General features: G+C 58.3%; 1 protein-coding gene across 2 annotated transcripts; it reads left to right on the top strand.

Moving 5' to 3' along the window:
- Positions 1 to 424: 424 nt before the first annotated feature.
- On the top strand, positions 425 to 20,381 carry LOC116944850 (scinderin-like). Of its 2 annotated transcripts, none has more exons than XM_032958661.2 (17): positions 425 to 606; positions 4,772 to 4,985; positions 5,186 to 5,340; positions 5,491 to 5,652; positions 6,973 to 7,122; positions 8,165 to 8,254; positions 8,466 to 8,598; positions 10,688 to 10,776; positions 11,688 to 11,903; positions 12,336 to 12,457; positions 13,816 to 13,906; positions 14,165 to 14,335; positions 15,835 to 16,012; positions 16,813 to 16,934; positions 17,133 to 17,210; positions 18,179 to 18,239; positions 19,167 to 20,381. In XM_032958661.2, exons 2-17 carry the CDS (start codon positions 4,793 to 4,795, stop codon positions 19,331 to 19,333), a joined length of 2,178 nt encoding a protein of 725 aa, XP_032814552.2. In that variant the 5' UTR covers positions 425 to 606; positions 4,772 to 4,792; the 3' UTR covers positions 19,334 to 20,381. The 2 variants fall into 2 exon arrangements, with proteins under 2 accessions (XP_032814552.2, XP_075924952.1); XM_076068837.1 differs by lacking the exon at positions 425 to 606 and adding an exon at positions 897 to 915.
- Positions 20,382 to 21,772: the final 1,391 nt, after the last annotated feature.

The following is a 21,772-nucleotide window of genomic DNA, read 5'->3' on the forward strand; positions in this document are numbered from 1 at the left end:
CTGGCACAAGCGTCGTGGTGACGTCACTGCCACTTAGTGGCGAATGGCGGTTGTTGTTGTTATGGGTGGGGGTGTGTGGGTGACCACAAAGCCCAACCCCACCGTAGCTGTGGGGAGCGGTGGTGTAGGGGTTAGCGCGCTGCGCTGCGAACCCGACGCCCCGAGTTCGATTCCCGCTTCACGGCCAACACCAGTGACGATTATCTGAACCGGTCGTGGGCCTCCCTTAGGTATACTCAGCCTCAAATGAGTACCCGGTCCGATGTGTAACAAAGACGGCCGGGCGTGGTGCAGACCACCCACCCCCTCGTGTGCCGTGCGGGCCTCCATAGGTGCTGCTCGCTGACGGCACTTGCCCCCACAGTCTGTTACAGGCTACACGGAGGATCTTTGTCTTTGCGGGTGTTGTGGAAGCGTGTGACGTCGCTCTGACCACAGAGCCCAACCCCCAACGCCCCTCCGCTTTAAAGTATCGGCGCAAGGAAGGAACCCCGTGGGTCGAGTCCTCCAGGCAACAGCGAGAGACGTCGTCGACATCACCGCTCACCACCGCCACCAACTCCACTCGACAGCGGTAGCGCAGAGACCGACCGACTCGGCACAATCGTAAGCGTCCCGGGTCCGCGCGCTCTCGTCTAAGGCCGTCCGCGCATCGTTCGTCGCCTCCCGACGTGCCCCGGAACGTCGAACAACCGCGCGCTTGCGAGCCGAAGGCGACATCGGCAGAACTCTTCTGAGACTTTGGACGTGGCTGCGCTTGTCGAGCGATCGTGTCGCGGTGAGCGACACGCTGCGGGGCGTCCCGAGTTCGTTTCACGCTCGGCCTCAAACGAGTGCCTGGCGCTGTGTGAACATCGCCACTGGGGAGACAAAGGCGGCCACCCATCCCCTCGTGCGCCCTTCAGGGCTTCATAGGTGCTACTCGCTAACAGCACTTGCCCCTACAGTCTGTTACAGGCTACACGGGTGACCTTTGTCTTTGTATGTATACGTGGGTGTGGGAGTGGGAGTGGTGACGCAGGGGTTAGCGCTGCACTCCGAACCCCTGCGAGCCACAACAGCACCCCCAGGTCGACTCAGCCTTAAATAAGTAGAGGAACTTGGTGCGCCAAGTCGCTCACCAGCCACCCGTCCCTGCCGGCCTTCTTCAAGGGGGGGGGGGGGGGTGCTGCGCTCACGGCCTGTGCGGGGCTACACGAGGAGGTGGCGGGGGGGGGGGGCGACCTTTGTCTTGCTGTGATTTGTGGCGTTGTCGCTCGGCGAAACGAAGCCCCCCGCCCCCCCGTGTTGTTACTTTGCAGGGAAGGGACACGAACCACTGCCGCGTCTCCCACTCGGTTTCTTTGGCTGGGCGTGAATCCTTTGGCGGATTTCCAACTCGGCCTCTCGCGCGGATGCGCTCACGATTCCCGCTCACAGCAACGTAACACCGGTTACGTTGCCGTGAGCGGTCGGTCATGGGCCTCCCCTAGGTAGACTCAGCCTCAAATGGCTACCCGGCGCGGTGTACACATCCGGGCGTGGTGCTGGCCACCACCTGCCCCCACGTGCGACGTTCCGGCCTTCATAGGTGCTACTCGCGAACAGCACTTGCCCCAACAGTCTGTTAAGGCTACACGGGGGATCTTTGTCTTCATGTTTGGGGCGGGGGTGGACAGGCAGATAAAACACAGAGCTCGGAGAAGCGCTGTCAATAATCCACGTCGGGGTTCTAAATCGGTGTAGTGTCAGTGTCAGGGTTATTGTCAAGTTAAGGTCGGGGTTAATCTTAGAATCAGTTTTAGTGATCGGGCCAGCGTTAGTGTTAGTGTCAGTGCTAGTGTCAGTGTTAGTGTCAGTGTTTGTGTCAGTGTTAGTGTCAGTGTTAGGGTCAGTGTTAGTGTCAGTGTTAGGGTCAGTGTTAGTGTCAGTGCTAGTGTCAGTGTTAGTGTCAGTGTTAGTGTCAGTGTTAGGGTCAGTGTTAGTGTCAGTGTCAGTGTTAGGGTCAGTGTTAGTGTCAGTGTTAGGGTCAGTGTTAGTGTCAGTGTTAGTGTCAGTGCTAGTGTCAGTGTTAGTGTCAGTGTTAGTGTCAGTGTTAGGGTCAGTGTTAGGGTCAGTGCTAGGGTCAGTGTTAGGGTCAGTGTTAGGGTCAGTGTTAGTGTTAGTGTCAGTGCTAGTGTCAGTGCTAGGGTCAGTACTAGGGTCAGTGTTAGTGTCAGTGTTAGTGTCAGTGCTAGTGTCAGTGCTAGGGTCAGTACTAGGGTCAGTGTTAGTGTTAGAGTCAGTGTTAGGGTCAGTGTTAGTGTCAGTGTTAGGGTCAGTGCTAGTGTCAGTGTTAGTGTCAGTGTTAGGGTCAGTGTTAGTGTCAGTGTTAGTGTTAGGGTCAGTGTTAGTGTCAGTGTTAGTGTCAGTGTTAGGGTCAGTGTTAGTGTCAGTGTTAGTGTCAGTGCTAGTGTCAGTGTTAGTGTTAGTGTCAGTGTTAGGGTCAGTGTTAGGGTCAGTGCTAGGGTCAGTGTTAGGGTCAGTGTTAGGGTCAGTGTTAGTGTTAGTGTCAGTGCTAGTGTCAGTGCTAGGGTCAGTACTAGGGTCAGTGTTAGTGTCAGTGTTAGTGTCAGTGTTAGTGTCAGTGCTAGTGTCAGTGCTAGGGTCAGTACTAGGGTCAGTGTTAGTGTTAGAGTCAGTGTTAGGGTCAGTGTTAGTGTCAGTGTTAGGGTCAGTGCTAGTGTCAGTGTTAGGGTCAGTGTTAGGGTCAGTGTTAGTGTCAGTGTTAGGGTCAGTGTTAGTGTCAGTGTTAGTGTCAGTGTTAGGGTCAGTGCTAGGGTCAGTGTTAGGGTCAGTGTTAGTGTCAGTGTTAGTGTCAGTGTTAGTATCAGTGTTAGTGTCAGTGTTAGGGGCAGTGTTAGTGTCAGTGTTAGGGTCAGTGTTAGTGTCAGTGTTAGGGGCAGTGTTAGTGTCAGTGTTAGTGTCAGTGTTAGGGTCAGTGTTAGTGTCAGTGTTAGGGGCAGTGTTAGTGTCAGTGTTAGTGTCAGTGTTAGGGGCAGTGTTAGTGTCAGTGTTAGTGTCAGTGCTAGGGTCAGTGTTAGGGTCAGTGTTAGTGTCAGTGTTAGTGTCAGTGCTAGAGTCAGTGTTAGGGTCAGTGTTAGGGTCAGTGTCAGTGTTAGGGTCATTGTTAGTGTCAGTGTTAGTGTCAGTGTTAGTGTCAGTGTTAGTGTCAGTGCTAGGGTCAGTGTTAGGGTCAGTGTTAGTGTCAGTGTTAGTGTCAGTGCTAGTGTCAGTATTAGGGTCAGTGTTAGGGTCAGTATTAGTGTCAGTGCTAGTGTCAGTGTTAGGGTCAGTGTTAGTGTCAGTGTTAGGGTCAGTGTTAGGGTCAGTGTAAGGGTCAGCGTTAGGGTCAGTGCTTTGAAGGTACGAGTTGATTGTGCGTGATGCATCAGCTGCTCGGACGAGATTTTCCGTAGCCGAGGTTTTTCCGCCTTTGTCTCCCCCTTCTGGATTAGAGGCGACATTGTAGAGAGGCGATCGGAGTTACACAACGAGTCGGGCAGCCTCCGCCTCTTTCACCACCTCCAACTTCCTCGTCCCTCTTCGTCTAAAATCGAAACCATTCCCTCCGGGCAGTCAGCTGCACTGTGATTGAGCCAGGCTCTCGATCGCAGCGACTTGATGGTTTCCGCACGGTCACGGATTGGCTTGCACAGAGGACCCACAGACTCCTCGTGCAGAGACCCAGAGAGTCGTGCAGAGGACCCAGAGACTCCTCGTGCAGAGACCCAGAGACTCCTCGTGCAGAGACCCAGAGAGTCGTGCAGAGGACCCACAGACTCCTCGTGCAGAGGACTCACAGACTCCTCGTGCAGAGACCCAGCGAGTCGTGCAGAGGACCCAGAGACTCGTGCAGAGACTGGCACGTATGCATCGTTCGGCACTATGTCCGACCTTTCGCTCCCCAGCACGTGCAGAGATACATCAGACATCGAGCCGAACAGCACATAAGCGCGCGGTACTGCCCCGAAAAGGCATCGGAGATCCGTTGAGCAGCACAGCCGCGAACACCCACACGCAGAGGCAGGAATATCGTACAACACGTGAAGCCAGTTTTGCTGGCTGGCTGGAGGAGGGACTGACTGACGGACACGTCCAGTGGACCTACGGGCTGCTCGATGTATTGCTGCATTCGCATCACACCTCGGGATCGATGCCGACACAGACGCCCAGGAGGTGTCACCCCCGCGCCGCGTGTCCGAGGGCCGACGGAGACGGACGCCGCTCCCACCCCCGAGCGCCGCGTCTCTCCAACCGCGCGATTCTTTGCAAGAAGTCAGCGACCCCCTCCCTCCTCCCTCGGCACCCCCCTCCCGTGGAGCCGCTGGCTCGGCTGGCAAGCGGCTCCCACCCTCGACTCGAGGACGGTGGCTCCGTGCAGGTCTCCGTCTCTCGGCGGCTACTGAAGCGTTGCATCTGCGTATCGTGTCAACCCACGTGGTCTACGCCCGTGTTCTTGACCAGGGGAATTGAGTTTTCAGGCGCAGACGCCGTGCAGCCGTCTCAATACGGGCAAAACAAAACGATTATATTCGTGTTTATTTTGTTTTCTGTTTCTCCCTGTTGTGATGGGACTTTGTAGGATGAGCGTTGGGTTTAATACGGGCACGGGGTGTCCAATACGGTGTGAAGTGGTCTGTAATAAGGGAGGAGCGCGAACATCCAGCGTGCGTAGCCCCCTTGACCGTACACAGAGCGAGCTGCGTCACAACTTCTCTCCATCCTCCTCCCCCGTCCTGTTGACCCCCAGACACCCCCGCGACCTGAAGCCATGGTGCTGCACGCGGGGTTCAAGGGCGCGGGCCAGGAGGCGGGGCTGCAGGTGTGGAGGGTGGAGAAGCTGAGTCCCGTGGCCGTGGCGCGCAACCAGTACGGCAACTTCTTCACGGGGGACGCCTACGTGGTGCTCAACTCGCTCAAGGCCGGCGGAGGAACCCTGAGCTACAACCTCCACTACTGGCTCGGTGAGCGGCGCGCGGGGGGGGGGGGCGGTGCAGCTGCGGAGGGGCGGCGATGAAGGTCCCCACGGAGAAGTGGGCAAATTTGACAGGGTCGGGGTTGTGGGGAAGGGGGGCCCCTAGTCTGGCACGCGAGATGTCTCGACGTGCCGCGGCATGTGCTGACGCTGTCCGACGTTTCGGGCCCGCGCGTGTCCCCGCCGCAGGTAGCGAGTGCTCTCAGGACGAGTCCGGCGCTGCTGCCCTGCTCACCGTGCAGCTGGACGACTCCCTGGGGGGGCGGCCCGTGCAGTACCGCGAGGTGCAGGGACACGAGTCCAACTCGTTCCTCTCCTACTTCAAGGGCGGCATCAAGTACAAGGTGCGGCGCGCTCGCGTGAACCGCCCGGTGCCGCTGCGTAACAACGGAGCGGCGAGCTCCCTACTCGAATGCCGGGTCAGAGGATGAGACTCTGCAGGACCTCGTCATTTCGTCGTCGTCATCGTCGTCGTCGTTGTTGCTGTCGTGCAGGCGGGCGGCGTTGCCTCGGGCTTCAAGCACGTGGAGCCCAACCTGGCGGACGTGAAGCGGCTGCTGCACGTGAAGGGGCGACGCACGGTGCGCGCCACCGAGGTGCCGCTCTCCTGGGCGAGCTTCAACCAGGGGGACTGCTTCATCGTCGACCTGGGGGCGGTGAGGATGGACACGCACAAAGACAAAGTTCCTCCGTATAGCCTGTAACAACAGACTGTCGCTGTTAGCGAGCACCTATGAAGGCCGACACGGCACACGAAGGCGTAGGTGGCCAGCACCACGCCCGGCCGCCTTTGTGTCCCCATTGGCATTGTTTATAAATCGCACCAGGTACTCATTTTGAGGCTGAGTCGACCTTGAGGAGGCGCAGAACCGGTTCAGATAATCGTCCCTGGCGTAGGCCGTGAGCGTGAATCAACCTCGGGTCGCCGGGTTCGTAGCGCAGCGCTAACCGGTGCACTACCAGACACACTCGCACACATTTATAAATACACAACACAGCCACAGGCACAATGAGCCGTATTCCTGAACCTCAACCACTTCCACTCTGCATCAGGAAGGAAAGGTTGTCGGGGAGATGTCCAACCCAGCGATAACCAATGATCAAATTCTCATTTTCAACTTTCAACAGCTTGCTGAGGCCAAGCTATTGTAGGTTTGAATAGAGTCTAGGTGGATGCATACCCCTTCAGTGATTGAATGGCAAGCACAGCAGACAGATGGACAGATCAGCTGGTTGACTCAGTCTTGCCTGCCCTCCTCGTACGTGTCTTCATCTTGGGAGGGGGCGTAAGCCACCACAACAATCATCATTCGCTGCGTCTTGATGCAGAGGCGAGCTCACAATGACCTGGGACTTACGGCTTCCCACAAAGCTCTTCACCACGCTCCTACGCCCCCTTTAATTTAGAAAAAGATCCACAGTCTATTGTTTGATGTTATCCTGCGCCGAGTAGAATAATCTCCGTCCCTTGTGGTCGACTGGCCCCTTGGCCAACACCTGGTCCAAGTGGTTTCGCACCCACAACGACAAAGATCCCCCATACAGCCTGAACGGAATTTTCAGTCAAGTGCTGTTAACGAGCACTTACGGAGGATGGAGCGGCACACGAAGGGGTGGGTGGCCAGCACCACGTCCGGCCGCCTTTGTCTCCCTCGTGGCGATGTTCACACACTGCACCAGGTACTCGTTTGAGACTGAGTCGACCAAGGGGAGGCCCAGGTACTTCACCCCTCGCTAAATCCATGGGTGTCTCTCTCAGAGGCTCAAACGAAACCAGCGTGTTTTCTTTCCTGCCCCAGGTCACCGAGTGGTCAACCCAAGCCAAACGAGTTCTGTCTTCTCTCAGCCTCCCTCCCAGCCTCCCTCTCCGTCTCTCTCTCTCTGTGCCTCTCTCTCAACGCCCGTCCGTCGCCGTTGCAGAGCACCCCACACTCACGCGTCGCGGCCCTGTTGCGGTCCGCGGGTGCTCCCTGCAGAACATCTACCAGTGGTGCGGCTCGGGCTGCAACCGCTACGAGCGCGTCAAGGCGTCCGAGGTGGCGCGCGGCGTGCGGGACAACGAGCGCAACGGGCGGGCGACGGTGCACGTGGTGGAGGAGGGCGAGGAGCCGGCGCCGCTGGTGGAGGTGAGCCGCCGTGCGCCGTTCGCCCAACGTCGTCGTCGCGACGTCGTCTCCGCCGCGGCCGCTGTGCAGTCGACTAAATTTGCGCGGCGAATCTGACGATGTCGATGTCTCGGAGTTTTGACGCACGTGGGCTTTCGCGGCCCGTGTCGTTCGTAGCAAGGTTTCTTTTGGGGGAGTTGGATTGCGTCAATGCAGTTGTGTCGTTTGCCCACCACCGCCCGACACAGCCACTTAGTAAGTAAGGTTTGTCACGTGGAACAAAACGTGCCTATGTCAGCGCACCGGTGTGTTGGAGAGAGAACCCACAACATTTACAATTGTAACCCAAGCCAAACGAGTTCCGTCTTCTCTCAGCCTCCCTCTCAGCCTCCCTCTCCGGGTTTAACAACACATGTACGTGATCTAATCCACAGACTCGTTATTATAAACAACATAAACCAGCAAACGAGCGTCTCACCATTTCGTCAGGAACCAATGAACCAACCAACGAGAACCGTCTTGCCAGCATTTCACTCGCCAATTGATCGTCTATCTCACTGTCTAACCATCTCACCAATCAACCAACCATCTCGTCATATATACAACCAACCGGATAAACAAAACATCTGTCTTAATGTGTAACCAACCAATAGACTAACCCTCTTTATAACGAACCCGCGAATGAAACACCCCTTTTACCAAGTCGCCAACCAACCACTGCCACCCTTCGCATGCAGACCGCTGTAAAGCAAGCAACAGTGCTAGCCACGTGTGTTTCATGGGGTCCACGTGCTTTTGATTTTTACATCATCTGGCATCACTTGACGTCCAAAGTAATTTGTCAAAGCCAATTTTCCTTACAGCAAAAGTTAGTTTGATTTAGGATTGCGTGATATTTTTTCCGATGCCTCCTGTAACACCGCTGGTTGTCTCTGCTAATTGGAGGTGCTATGATGTTCGCTCTCCGGCATCGCTGCTGCAGTGGTTTTGTTATTGTCAATGAGAGCGTCTTCACAAAACCAACACACTTGAGCTTGACCTCTGACCTCTCAATCCATTTCAGCTGCTGGGCTCCAAGCCGTCCCTTCCCGCGGGATCCTCCGATGACGTGGAAACGGATCTCTCCAATCGCAATTCCGCCAAGCTCTACAAGGTGATGACGACAATGATGATGACGACGACGATGACGACGATGACGATGATGATGACGAGATAATGACGACGATGATGACAACGACGACGATGATGACGACGATGACGACGATGATGACGACGATGACGACGACAACAATGAAAACAATGGCGGTGACGCTGCTGGCACTCGAGACGCCGGCGACGGTAACGGACGTCGTTGATGGCCGCAGATCTCCGACGAGAGCGGCCGCATGGAGGTGAAGGAGGTGGCGGCCGCGAGTCCCTTCCAGCAGTCGCTGCTCGACTCGAGAGACTGCTTCCTGCTCGACAACGGCTCTGCGGGGCAGATCTTCGTGTGGAAGGGTGAGGCCTAGGGCGAGGGTGAGGGTTAGGGTGAGGGCTAGGGTGAGGGCTAGGGTGAGGGCTAGGGTGAGGGTTAGGGCTAGGGTGAGGGCTAGGGTGAGGGTGAGGGCTAGGGCGAGGGTGAGGGCTAGGGTGAAGGCTAGGGTGAGGGCTAGGGTGAGGGCTAGGGTGAGGGCTAAGGTGAGGGCTAGGGTAAGGGTGAGGGCTAGGGTGAGGGTTAGGGTGAGGGCTAGGGTGAGGGTTAGCATGAGGGCTAGGGTGAGAACTAGGGTGAGGGCTTGAGTGAGGGCTAGGGTGAGGGTTAGGGTGAGCGCTAGGGTGAGGGTTAGGGTGAGGGCTAGGGTGAGGGCTAGGGTCAGGGTGAGGGCTAGGGTGAGGGCTAGGGTGAGGGCTAGGGTGAGGGTTTGGGTGAGGGTTAGGGCTAGGGTGAGGGCTAGGGTGAGGGTGAGGGCTAGGGCGAGGGTGAGGGCTAGGGTGAAGGCTAGGGTGAGGGCTAGGGTGAGGGCTAGGGTGAGGGCTAAGGTGAGGGCTAGGGTAAGGGTGAGGGCTAGGGTGAGGGTTAGGGTGAGGGCTAGGGTGAGGGTTAGCATGAGGGCTAGGGTGAGAACTAGGGTGAGGGCTTGAGTGAGGGCTAGGGTGAGGGTTAGGGTGAGCGCTAGGGTGAGGGTTAGGGTGAGGGCTAGGGTGAGGGCTAGGGTCAGGGTGAGGGCTAGGGTGAGGGCTAGGGTGAGGGCTAGGGTGAGGGTTTGGGTGAGGGTTAGGGCTAGGGTGAGGGCTAGGGTGAGGGTGAGGGCTAGGGCGAGGGTGAGGGCTAGGGTGAAGGCTAGGGTGAGGGCTAGGGTGAGGGCTAGGGTGAGGGCTAAGGTGAGGGCTAGGGTAAGGGTGAGGGCTAGGGTGAGGGTTAGGGTGAGGGCTAGGGTGAGGGTTAGCATGAGGGCTAGGGTGAGAACTAGGGTGAGGGCTTGAGTGAGGGCTAGGGTGAGGGTTAGGGTGAGCGCTAGGGTGAGGGTTAGGGTGAGGGCTAGGGTGAGGGCTAGGGTCAGGGTGAGGGCTAGGGTGAGGGCTAGGGTGAGGGCTAGGGTGAGGGTTTGGGTGAGGGCTAGCGTGAGGTTTAGGGTGAGGGCTAGGTTGAGGGTTAGGGTGAGGGCTAGGGTGAGGGTGAGGGGTTAGGGTGAGGGTTAGGGTGAGGGTGAGGGCTAGGGTGAGGGTTAGGGTGAGGGTGAGGGCTAGGTTGAGGGTTAGGGTGAGGGCTAGGGTGAGGGGTTAGGGTGAGGGTTAGGGTGAGGGCTAGGGTGAGGGTGAGGGTGATGGTTAGGGTGAGGGTAAGGTGTGAGGGCTAGGGTGAGGGCTAGGGTTTGGGTGAGGGCTTGGGTTAGGGTGAGGGCTAGGGTGAGGGTGAGGGCTAGGGTGAGGATGAGGGCTAGGGTGAGGGTGAGGGCTAGGGTGAGGGCTAGGGTGAGGGTGAGGGCGAGGGCTAGGGTGAGGGCTAGGGTGAGGGCTAGGGTGAGGGCTAGGGTGAGGGCTAGGGTGAGGGCTAGGGTGAGGGTGAGGGCTGCACACCACACGTGGCATCGTCTCTAATGGCTGGGATGCGGCCACGATAGTTTTCTGTCAAATTCACGGCCGCTGTCTTGGATAAAATAAAACCAACACAAGAGTTCACGGGAAGGTCACAGAATCAGGCGGGGGTGGGTTGTGCCTGCCCCCATGCGCCATGAAGAAGGGCCACTGCCCGAAACGTCGCCTATTATATGTTTTCCTTATAAGGCCGCCAAGCTGGGTTTGCTAGCCTCGTCAGCGCTTGGACGGATGGCCGCGTGCACAACAGGTGCTGTGGGCTGCTGTGGGGCTGTGCTGGAGTTGCCGGGCAGCAGAGGGCAGTGCACAAAAACCCGTGGTTGCCTCACGCTTCTGCACTCCCGCTCGTGCCCGCGCCTGCGTCCCCGCTCGTGTCATCGCAAACCCGCGCCGCGCCGGGTGGCACGTGACGGGGAGCAGGCACGGCCACAGCGGAGAGGGACGCCGGATGCGATGTGCCGGACAACATTCATCGCGACTCTCACCTTTGTCCCCGGGCGATCGCCTGCAGGCCAGAAAGCGAACGCCGACGAGCGGAAGAAGAGCATGAGCACCGCGGAGGAGTTCCTCAAGAAGATGAAGTACCCTCCCAGCACCCAGGTGACAACGCCACTCCTCGCCAGCCACTCCTCGCCAGCCACTCCTCGCCAGCCACTCCTCCCCAGCCACTCCTCGCCAGCCACTCCTCGCCAGCCACTCCTCCCCAGCCACTCCTCGCCAGCCACTCCTCGCCAGTCATGCCTCGCCAGTCACTCCTCGCCAGTCACTCCTCGCCAGCCACTCCTCACCAGTCACTCCTCGCCAGCCACTCCTCGCCAGCCACTCCTCGCCAGTCATGCCTCGCCAGTCACTCCTCGCCAGCCACTCCTCACCAGTCACTCCTCGCCAGCCATTCCTTAGCAGCCACTCCTCGCCAGTCACTCCTCGCCAGCCACTCCTCGCCAGCCACTCCCCACCAACCACTCCTCGCCAGTCACTCCTTAGCAGCCACTCCTCACCAGCCACTCCTCGCCAGCCACTCCCCACCAACCACTCCTCGCCAGCCACTCCTCGCCAGCCACTCCTCGCCAGCCACTCCTCGCCAGTCACTCCTTGCCAGCTACTCCTCACCAACCACTCCTCGCCAATCACTCCTCGCCAGCCACTCCTTGCCAGCCTCTCCCCACCAACCACTCCTCGCCAGCCACTCCTCACCAGCCACTCCTTGCCAGCCACTCCTCGCCAGTCACTCCTCGCCAACCACTCCTCACCGCCACTCCTCGCCAGCCATTCCTTAGCAGCCACTCCCCACCAACTTCTCCCCACCAACCACTTCTCGCCAGCCACTCCTCGCCAGCCACTCCTTAGCAGCCACTCCTCGCCAGCCACTCCTCACCAGCCACTCCTCGCCAGCCACTCCTCACCAGCCACTCCTCGCGGCCTGCCCAATGGGAACTGCGGCTCTCCGTCGCGGGGCCGCCGTGCCGGTGCCTCCCCAGCCATTGACCTCACCGCACGTCACTGCTCCCCAGGTGTCGGTGCTGCCCGAGACAGGGGAGACGCCGCTCTTCAAGCAGTTCTTCCTGGGCTGGAGGACCAAGGACGACGTGCTGACGCCCGGCAAGACGTACAACGTGGGCAGTGTCGCCCGCGTCCAGCAGGTGCCCTTCAACGCCTCCACCCTGCACTCCAACCCGGCCATGGCCGCTCAGCACGGCATGGTGGACGACGGCAAGGGAGAGGTTCAGGTGAGCAGGGGGTGGGGGGAGGAGGGCGGGGAGGGGCATACGTACCTTGAACTTCTTTCGCACCGTTCGTAGCCAATCGCGCTAATCGGAGGTGCGGGGAGTGAAGGACAGCGAGGCGTGCTGGAGAGTGGGCATGGTAATGGGGTTTGAGAGGGATCATTGATGGGACGCTCGCACGATCGTGGCCGCCTAGGCACTCGCTCACCAACTCTCTCACACACGCACGACAACAAGAACCGCCATTCACCACTAAGTGGCGGTGACGTCACCACTGCGCTTGTGCCATGCATGCTCAGCGTACTTTGAGGCCGCGTGACCCAGGTGCCATGGGTTGACACACTCACACACGTACTGACTCACACACACGCACACACACGTGCTCGCTCAGCACAGAGCCACTCAGCTGCCCAACTCGCTGTCCGGACCGACCAGGTGTGGCGCATTGAGGGCCTGGACAAGGTGTCCGTGGATCGCGCCACCTACGGACAGTTCTACGGCGGAGACTGCTACATCATCCTGTACACCTACAAGACGGGACAGATCATCTACACCTGGTGGGGACCGCTCTCCGTATCATTCCACACTCCACGGCCCAGACCAACCACGCTACGGCACTAATTCTCACGCACGCACTCACGTACGCATGCACCCACGCTTGTACCCACGCACGCACGCACCCACACGCGGACCCACGCACGCACTCGTGCACGCACAAACGCACGCATCCACACACGCGCCCACACACGCACTCATACACACACCCACACTCTCACTCACACACGCACCCACAAACGTACTCACTATGTCTCATGTACGCAGTGCCTGAAACGCACGTCAGGAATTGTGGAATTGCCCCAGCTGATGACACACGCGCGCGTGTGTACAGACACACGTGCACGTGTACACACACGCGTGTGTGTACAGACACGCGCGTGTGTGTACACTGTACAGACACACGTGCGCGAGCTCAGCCGACAGCCGATGTTGGCAGCGGTACGCCGGGGTATCTGACCCCGACTCGCGGCAACAGCGGCAAACATTTCCCGACAGCTTTTCCCACCGCAGCACGCGGGGTTCCTCGTTCGAACGGCACGTGGGCGAGGTTGTCCTTCTGCCACCGACGCTTCCTGGGCTCGTTTATATATTTATATATTTATCCGTGCCATCGGCCGCCCACAGTCCTTCCGTCCTGAGTTAAGTTTAGCCCGAAAGCTCGCCGCAGCGCGCCATGTGACACGCCGTCAATCGCCCCGGGGGGAACTTGCAACAAAAGGCTGACATGTTTTTAATTCATGAAACAAATCAAATAAAACTAGATTCAAAGCTTTCGTGACTGCGGGAATGACTCTTTGGCTCTTTCGGTAAAGTCGCGTAGAAAATGTAATCAAATGGTAATAGAATACGACGTTTCGATTGCAACACAAGCAACCATCATCAGGTAAGAATGAATGAGAAAAAAACAAACATAGTAAACTTATAAATATAATGCAATACAACACAGAGAGTCGGCTAACACTGTGATGATGGTGGCTTGTGTTGCAATCAAAACGTCGCATTCTATTATCATTTGATTTTATTTTCTCCGTGACTTTACCGAAAGAACCAAAGAGGAAATGAAATAAACTCGCAGGAGCACTTCCTTTTTGATCAATCCACGGCCGGATGACCGCCTCCCCATCGCCGTGGTGAGGACGTTTGGCCGAACTTCGCCACGCCGGTCAGGACGGTCCCGGGACCGGTTCGGAACACCGCTCGCCACTGACGTCAGCCACGGCCGATATTGCGAACCCGCCGTCGGAGCGACGGAATCGGCACGCGATGACGCGGCCGCGGCGGGCCGGCGAGGCTTTCTTCGTGCAGCGGTTTGATAGAGCGTGGCTGACGTCGTCGTTGTCGCGATGGCGGCGAGCAGGCAGGGAGTCAAGGCGACCCCGGACGAGCGAGCACGCTCAGCAATGCTCACCGTGCAGCTGGACGACTCCCACGGTGGCTCTCCCGTGCAGGTCCGACATCCCCCTCGCCCCCCACCCCTCCACCTCTTCATCCCCCTCGCCCCCCCACCTCCTCCTCTTCATCCCCCTCGCCCCCCCACCGTTCCCCCTCCTCCTCTTCATCCCCCTCGCCCCCCCTCTTCTTTAACCCTCCTCTTCAACCCCCTCCCTCCTCCACCTCCACTTTCTCCTCTTCACCCCCCTCGCACCACCCGTCTCCGCCTCCTCCTCCTGATTGTATTTTTTACCCCCCACCCCCCCCCCCCCCAGGTGCGCGTGGAGCAGGGCTACGAGCCCCCCCACCTGCTGAGCCTGTTCGGGGGCAAGCCCCTGGTGGTGCACGCGGGGGGCACCTCCCGCAAGGGGGGGCAGAGCCCCCAGGCCCCCACGCGCCTCTACCAGGTGCGCAGCTCCTCAGCGGGCGCCACCAGAGCCGTCGAGGTGAGGTCGTCGTCGTCGTCACCCTCGTCGTCATCATCCTCGTCATCTTCATCAACGTCGTCGTCACCCTCGTCGTCATCATCCTCGTCATCTTCATCAACATCGTCGTCGTCGTCACCCTCGTCGTCATCATCCTCGTCATCTTCATCAACGTCGTCGTCACCCTCGTCGTCATCATCCTCGTCATCTTCATCAACGTCATCGTCGTCGTCACCCTCGTCGTGATCATCCTCGTCATCTTCATCAACATCGTCGTCGTCACCCTCGTCGTCATCATCCTCGTCATCTTCATCAACGTCGTCGTCACCCTCGTCGTCATCATCCTCGTCATCTTCATCAACGTCATCGTCGTCGTCACCCTCGTCGTCATCATCCTCGTCATCTTCATCAACGTCATCGTCGTCGTCACCCTCGTCGTCATCATCCTCGTCATCTTCATCAACATCGTCGTCGTCGTCACCCTCGTCGTCATCATCCTCGTCATCTTCATCAACATCGTCGTCGTCGTCACCCTCGTCGTCATCATCCTCGTCATCTTCATCAACATCGTCGTCGTCGTCACCCTCGTCGTTTTAGTCCTTGACTACATTCACGTCCGCTCTCCGTCATGCTCTCTCATCACCATTATCAGCAGCAGCAGCAGCTATGGCTTATCCACTGCTGGACGCAGGCCTCACCACTCACCATCCCGCACTGCCTCATGCCAACATTCAGACCTACTAACTCATCTCCCACCTCCTTGCCTCTCCCTGCCTTCTCCCCTCGTATCTCCCTTCTCCCGGTGTTTACTCACCTATAAACTCTCAACTATTTTTTTATTTTACCAGGTAAGGCCCAACTGAGCTACATCGCTCTTTTTCAGAAGCGACCTGGCCACAGGTGATAGCTCAACGAAGTGGCTTATCACGTGGAAATTTATAGCAGCCAAATACTCTAAACGCGTGTTCATTCTAAACGTGGAGGGTAGAGGCAGAGGACCCGGAGAAAACTCCACGCGACCACGAGGAGAGAGAGAGACACCGCAAACTGCAAATACACAGCAGCAGCAGCAGGCGTCAGGGTCGGGATCGAACCCACGACCTCCTGTACACCTGGCGAGGTAGTTGACATCTCCTAGCCACCGTGGTGATGATGATGATGATGAGGGAGAGAGACACCGCAAACTGCAAATATGCAGCAGGCGTCAGGGTCGGGATCGAACCCACGACCTCACACCTGGCGAGGTAGTTGACATCTCCTAGCCACCGTGGTGATGATGATGATGATGAGGGAGAGAGACACCGCAAACTGCAAATATGCAGCAGGCGTCAGGGTTGGGATCGAACCCACGACCTCATGTACACCTGGCGAGGTAGTTGACATCTCCTAGCCACTGCTGTGCCACCTCTCCATCTCTACCCTCCCCATGCCTCCCACCTGCTCGTACCTCCGACCCGCAACCCCTCCCCGCCACCTTCCCCGCACGCCTCCCCCCCCCCCCCATCTTCCCATCCCCGCAGGTGGCGCTGAGCGCCGCCTCCCTGAACTCGAGCGACGCCTTCGTGCTGCTGGCGGGCGGCGCCGCCACCGTGTGGAAGGGCAAGGGAGCCGAGAAGGCCGAGCAGGAGGCCGCCGCCTACGTCGCCAAGCTGCTGGGGGGCGGCGGGGTCAAAGATGTGGCCGAGGGGAAGGAGCCCGGTGAGTTGAGGGGGCGGGTGGGGTGGGGTGGGGGGCAGCGCTATCACGCCCACGGGGCCACTGCCGCCGCCCACTCTTTACGTGGACACGCCCACGGGGCCACTGCCGCCGCCCACTCTTTACGTGGACACGCCCACGGGGCCACTGGCGCCGCCCACTCTTTACGTGGCCACGCCCACGGGGCCACGGCACCGCCCACTCTTTACGTGGCCACGCCCACGGGGCCGCTGCCGCCGCCCAATTTAAACGTGAAACGAAACGTCGTTTGGCGATGCTGCCGCCTGCTGCGTTGGCAGCGGTGCACAAGCGCCAAAGGGACAAAATACCCGATGGGAGACATTTTGGGCAATGGCCCTTCTTAAGTAGCCCTCTGAACCACGAGCACCACCCACACGGTCACTGGCCCCGCCCACTGCTCAGGTAGCTCCGCCCTTGGGCCAGATCATGCGGCGAGCGTGAGGCCAGGGGAAACTTAAAACCAGGGACAAACTTGTTTGCAAAAGGCTTGGGGGTCACACCCGAGGCTGCCTTCTTGAATTCACAGGCACTGTCTACTCTTCCACGCTGGCCTGATGGTAGAGGTGGGAGCTACCCAAACTTTACCCCACCACACGTGATGGCCTGGCCATCGACTCACACCTGGACTATCCCTGTGGAGGGATTTTTTTCCGCTTACCCCTCTGGAGTTGTGGGCACCTGGGCAAATACTTCATTTGCCCCTCCCCTGCCCAACTCTAATCTCCCTCCGACACCTCCCCCCGCTCACATTCACCCCCCAACCTCCCCCCCCCCCCCCGCAGCTGAGTTCTGGTCGCTGCTGGGCGGCAAGAAGGACTACCAGAGCTCGCCGAGACTCAGCACCAACTACAACGACCACCCGCCCCGCCTCTTCGCCTGCTCCAACAAGACCGGCCGCTTCCAGGCACGCTCCCCGCCACGGCTCCCCACCCACTGGCGTTCACGAACAGCGACACGAACAGCGACACGAACAGCGACACGAACAGCGGGGGGGACATGGTGGGGGGGGGGGGGGGGAGAGGATTCAGAAACCCGTTTATTGTTTCGACTGCCGCGCCGGGAGATCGCTCGCTCAACAACTGTTCCACCTCGTCGCTCGCAGGTGGAGGAGGTGTCGGGCGACTTCACCCAGGACGACCTCGCCACCGACGACGTGATGCTGCTCGACGTCTGGGAGCAGGTGCTGTCCCCCTGATCCCAGCGTGCAGCACAGCAAGTAGTCTAAAACGAACGCCAGCGCGCCAAGGCCATCTCCTGCACCTCGCAGAGCCGGTGGTGGAAATTCCACATTCCTATGGCGGGGGTGGGAAGAGACGTGGGGGAGGGGGGGGCGGTATCTCCGTAACATACCCGCTGTTGATTTCCCCACAAAGTGGTAGTAATTTTATCGACCCCGGAGGGAAGGTGGGCCGAGTCAACTGATAAAGCAGGATTTAAACTCGCAGCCGTCTAATTCGCTCACTTTACTGCTCAGCCACCTGGCCAGTACAGCAAGTAGGTTCCTGGTAACATTATTGATATTATTTATCGTGCATATTAGAATGTGCCGCTGGACGGGAGGTGATTGGGCGGGGCTTGTGAAAACATCACCGGCATCATCGGCCGCGTCAACGGTGGCCGCTGCGTGTCCTGGGTTGCCCACCTTCAGGAGGCAGATTGTGGGAGGTGGTCACTATAAACACCGTTTGTAACACGCACGAATTGCTGGAATCAGACGCAATGTTCGATCGAGAACATGGAAGGTGCGGAGCCAGAGCTCAAAGTTCCTCCTATTGTAGCCTGAACCAGGTGCAAGCCTGAATCAAGTAAGAGCCTGAACCAGGCGTGATGGTGCTTGGATGCTGCGAATGTGCGGTAGAGTAGAATGGGAGAGAGTTCCAGACGGTCGGTGCCCAGCCAGGAGGGTCCCGGTTCTCTGGGTGCGATCAGCAGATCGTTGCTCCGTGCGACGCAGGGGGAACGGTTCGCTGTGGTCAGTGGAGCGAGACTGGCGGAGAGGTTTGAGCGGAGACCTTCGTGCTGGCAGTGCTGGCGGTGGCACGCCCGTGAACCCGTCGCTTTGGTGGCAGGGGTTGGTGGATCACGCAGACGCTCCCTGACCCGCGTGTAACCGGTGTCGGGGGAACTGCTCCCCTCCTGTGCCCACAGCTGTTCGTGTGGATCGGCAAGGATGCCAACGATGTGGAGAAGCAGGAGTCGCTCAAGTGTGGTGAGTCACAGCGAAGGCACCGTCGGGCAGACGCCCGTCCCGGTACGCGTGCCAGGCCCGGTGAGGTCTCCCAATGAGGCGTGCGACGGAGAGCGCCGCGCGGTGATGACGAGGTGTCTGCCCATAGACTCACGTGGGACTCATCGGCTCACTCCGAGTCGCACAGATTCAAGTAAACCCGTAGTTTGACACGGAGACCCATAGGGCGCGCTTGTCATCCTTTACTCAGGCACGTCCGGGCCGTGCCAACTTGGGGCCCTCGGAGCGCACGTGGTTTTTCTACGAGCCGGAACCTAACCGTGCTGTTCGGCTGGCCTGGGAAGACGTCGGAATCAGGCTCGGGGGCCAAGCAGGGCCAGGGGCGGGTTTAATGCCGTGTGACCTCAGTCAGGACACTGCGAGGACACGGCGTCGCCACGCCACCCTCGCGCGTCTCGGCTCGCTCACCGTGAGCGACGCGTCGACGGCACGGCTCGGCTTCCGCAGTGGAAAAAAAACAACCTGGCGCCATCCTCCCGAGCCGGGCCGGGGCCGGCTCGGCACAGCCTCGGCGCGGCTCGGTTGTGCAGTGTAAAAAGATTTCTCATCGAGATCCACCGGCATGAATAAATATTCTGATTCTGAGATGGCGGCGATGGAATGAGCTCGTCTGCAGGGGCTCCATGCATCATTGCTTTGCAATACCACAGAGATGGATTGGGGAAACCTTCATCCAGCAGTGGATTGTTCGTAGCTGATGATGATGTTGATGAGACAGAGAGATCTGTGGACTGACACAGAAACCCAGAGAATTACATTGAGGCCCATAGACTCAGATTGACACCCATTGACAAACATAGCCTCGCGTAGAGACCCACGTGTTCACATAGACACCCACAAACTCGCCGTGTCACCCCCCCCCCCCCCACTCCACGTGTCGTCTCACAGCCACGTCGTACCTGCAGACGGACCCGTCGGGCAGGGGGAAGGGCACCCCCGTGGTGGTGGTGAAGCAGGGACACGAGCCCCCCACCTTCACCGGCTGGTTCCTCGCCTGGGACCCCACCAAGTGGGACTCGGACCCCTTCGAGAAGATCAAGGCGTCGTTCAAGTAGGGCGGGGATCCGAGGCGAGGAGACGGCCGCAGCAGCAGCACCAGAAGCTGGTGAAGCTGCAGCTGCTGCTGCTGCTGCAGCTTCTGCTGCTGCTGCTGCTGCGGTCACCGCGTGGGCATTTGTGGTCGTTGCGCGGCGGAGCGACCCGCAGGTTATCCAGGCACTCCGCTTCCACCCCGCCCGCTTTCGTCTGACAGACCAGCTCGTCACGGTCGTTCGAGACGTAGCTCGCGACAAGGGCGGAGCCCGACGCGTGCATCGATAACACTGTGGCCCTCGAGGGAACAAAAAATATTTAACGTTTCGGGCAATGGCCCTTCACCCGTGGCGCATTCACGGCACAGACCTCTGTGCCACGAATATTGGCCCACTGTCATCGACGATCGTGTCGAGTTGTTTGTGTGATTGTTTACTCGCCTCTGTCTACGCAGTATCACAAATCAACCATCGGGAGAGAGACGCTTCGCCTTGGCTATAAACGCTGACGTTTGAACTTCGATCTCACTGGACGGGACAAATCATTTGGCGGTGGTGCTGCTGCTGCGTTGGCAGTGGTGCAAAAGCACAATTGACAAAATAAAAGCGTAGCACATTTGCTATGAAGAAGGTCCATTGCCCGAAACGTCACGTGTTACACGTACTTTTCCTTTAAAGCCACGCAGTGTTATTGACGAACGCGTTGAGTTTTCTGTTGTCAACTGACTGGGCAGTGAGATAAGCACGAGAAGCCTGGAGGTGTCTGGCTGGTGATCAGCTCGACGCACGATCCACATCGCTTTTGCATCACGCGGGTTATTGTTGCTCTCATCATTATTTTTGCAACGCCTACTGCCGGGGAGAAAAACGGAACGCATTCCAAGTTTGCTTTAGTACGCACCCCTTGACCCCGGCGGCGACGGTGGCATGTCTTTTGTACGCTTTGCAGTAGCGCGGTTGGTGTGGACGCGCGTGTTATTCCGCCCGCCTCGGCAGCCTTACGTGCTAAGCTCGCGAGCGCTTTCAAAAATGAACGAATAAATAAATAAAGGCCATTTTACTCGCGTGAGAATCGACTCGATGACTTTACTTCGCCGGTGTGCAACGCTACTTCGAGTACTGTAGTCCTCTGCAGCGGAGACCTGGGTTCAAACCGGCGACGAGAGACATTTACCCATAATGAAGGGGTTTTGTTGGGGGGTTAGGTCGCGTAAATATAAATGTGTTGCCAAACCCACCACCACCCGACACAGCCAATTAGTAAGGTTTGTCGCGTAAACAAAAAGTGCCAATTAGTTACTCGTACAGCACACCGGTGTGTTGGAGTAAACCCACAACATTTACATTTACAACTTTAAAAAAAACCTCTATTATGGATAACATTGGCCGTTAAAGCCTACGTGTTAAATAGATCATTCATCATAATCATCACCAGCCTTGGTTAATTCACTGCTGGGGGAAGCTACGCCAAGCATCCACCACCTCTCATGACGTTGCGATGGTCGAAATGGAAAGAGATGGAACGCGTCCGAGAGGACGTCCGCAGAGGAGATGGAGCAATGAAACCAGCTCGTGCGGATTAGCACGGTTGGCTACGTACGGCTGGATTGTTACATTTCTGGACCGTGAGTGATGGCCGTTGATTAGGGAGGACTTCATCCAGCAGTGGATTGACATGGCCGATGATGAATTCTGTTCGGATAGGCCTCATTGTTCATCAAGCATGAACGATCATGGCCATGGTGGCGATGGTGGCGATGGTGGTGATGGTGTTGATGGTGGTGGTGACCGTCGAAGCTACCTGGTCTGTCGCTCCGCACGAAGCTTCAGGTCATCTCGGCTATAGTAATTCCCTCCCTTCTCTATGCTTGCAAAACGTGGAACCCCCTAATGGAACATCTTCACCGATTATAAACATTTAGGATGGCCTGCCTACGATCCATCCTGGGTTTAACCAGGCTGGATTGTGTGAGGAGCTCACAAATCCTTGAAAGATCTGGATACAGTCCCATCGGTGAGCTCCTCCGGCAGGCAAGGCTGCGATGGCTGGGTCATGTAGCCCGCATGCCCAGCCACCGCATGCCGAAACAGCTTTTGTTCGGCCGGATCGTGGGGGCTAAACGGGCGCGGCACGGGCTAGAGAAGAGATGGAGTGATGTGGTACAGGAGGACGTGGAGCTGAGTGGACTTGTCGATGACTGGTACCAGCGGTGTCAAGATTGGCCTCTGTGGAGGAGGCTCGTGAAGGACGCTATTGGGCAGTTGGAGGCAGTCGCCCTCCAACAACAACGGAGGGCGGAGGAGCGACGCCCACAACAACGAGCGGAGCGCCGGGTGGTTAAAACACAGCAAGTTGGCACTTGAACGTGCAATCATCTGCCACTCTCGCCCGCGCACGTGATCAGGGTTGCGTCGCAAAAGCGTGGTGTCTGACGTTTCGGCTCCACGCGTCGGCAGCTTCTT

Source organism: Petromyzon marinus, chromosome 22 (assembly GCF_048934315.1).
Source record: "Petromyzon marinus isolate PM22_M1 ecotype Great Lakes invasive population chromosome 22, UKy_Petmar_22M1.pri1.0, whole genome shotgun sequence".
Taxonomy (NCBI): Eukaryota; Metazoa; Chordata; class Hyperoartia; order Petromyzontiformes; family Petromyzontidae; genus Petromyzon; species Petromyzon marinus.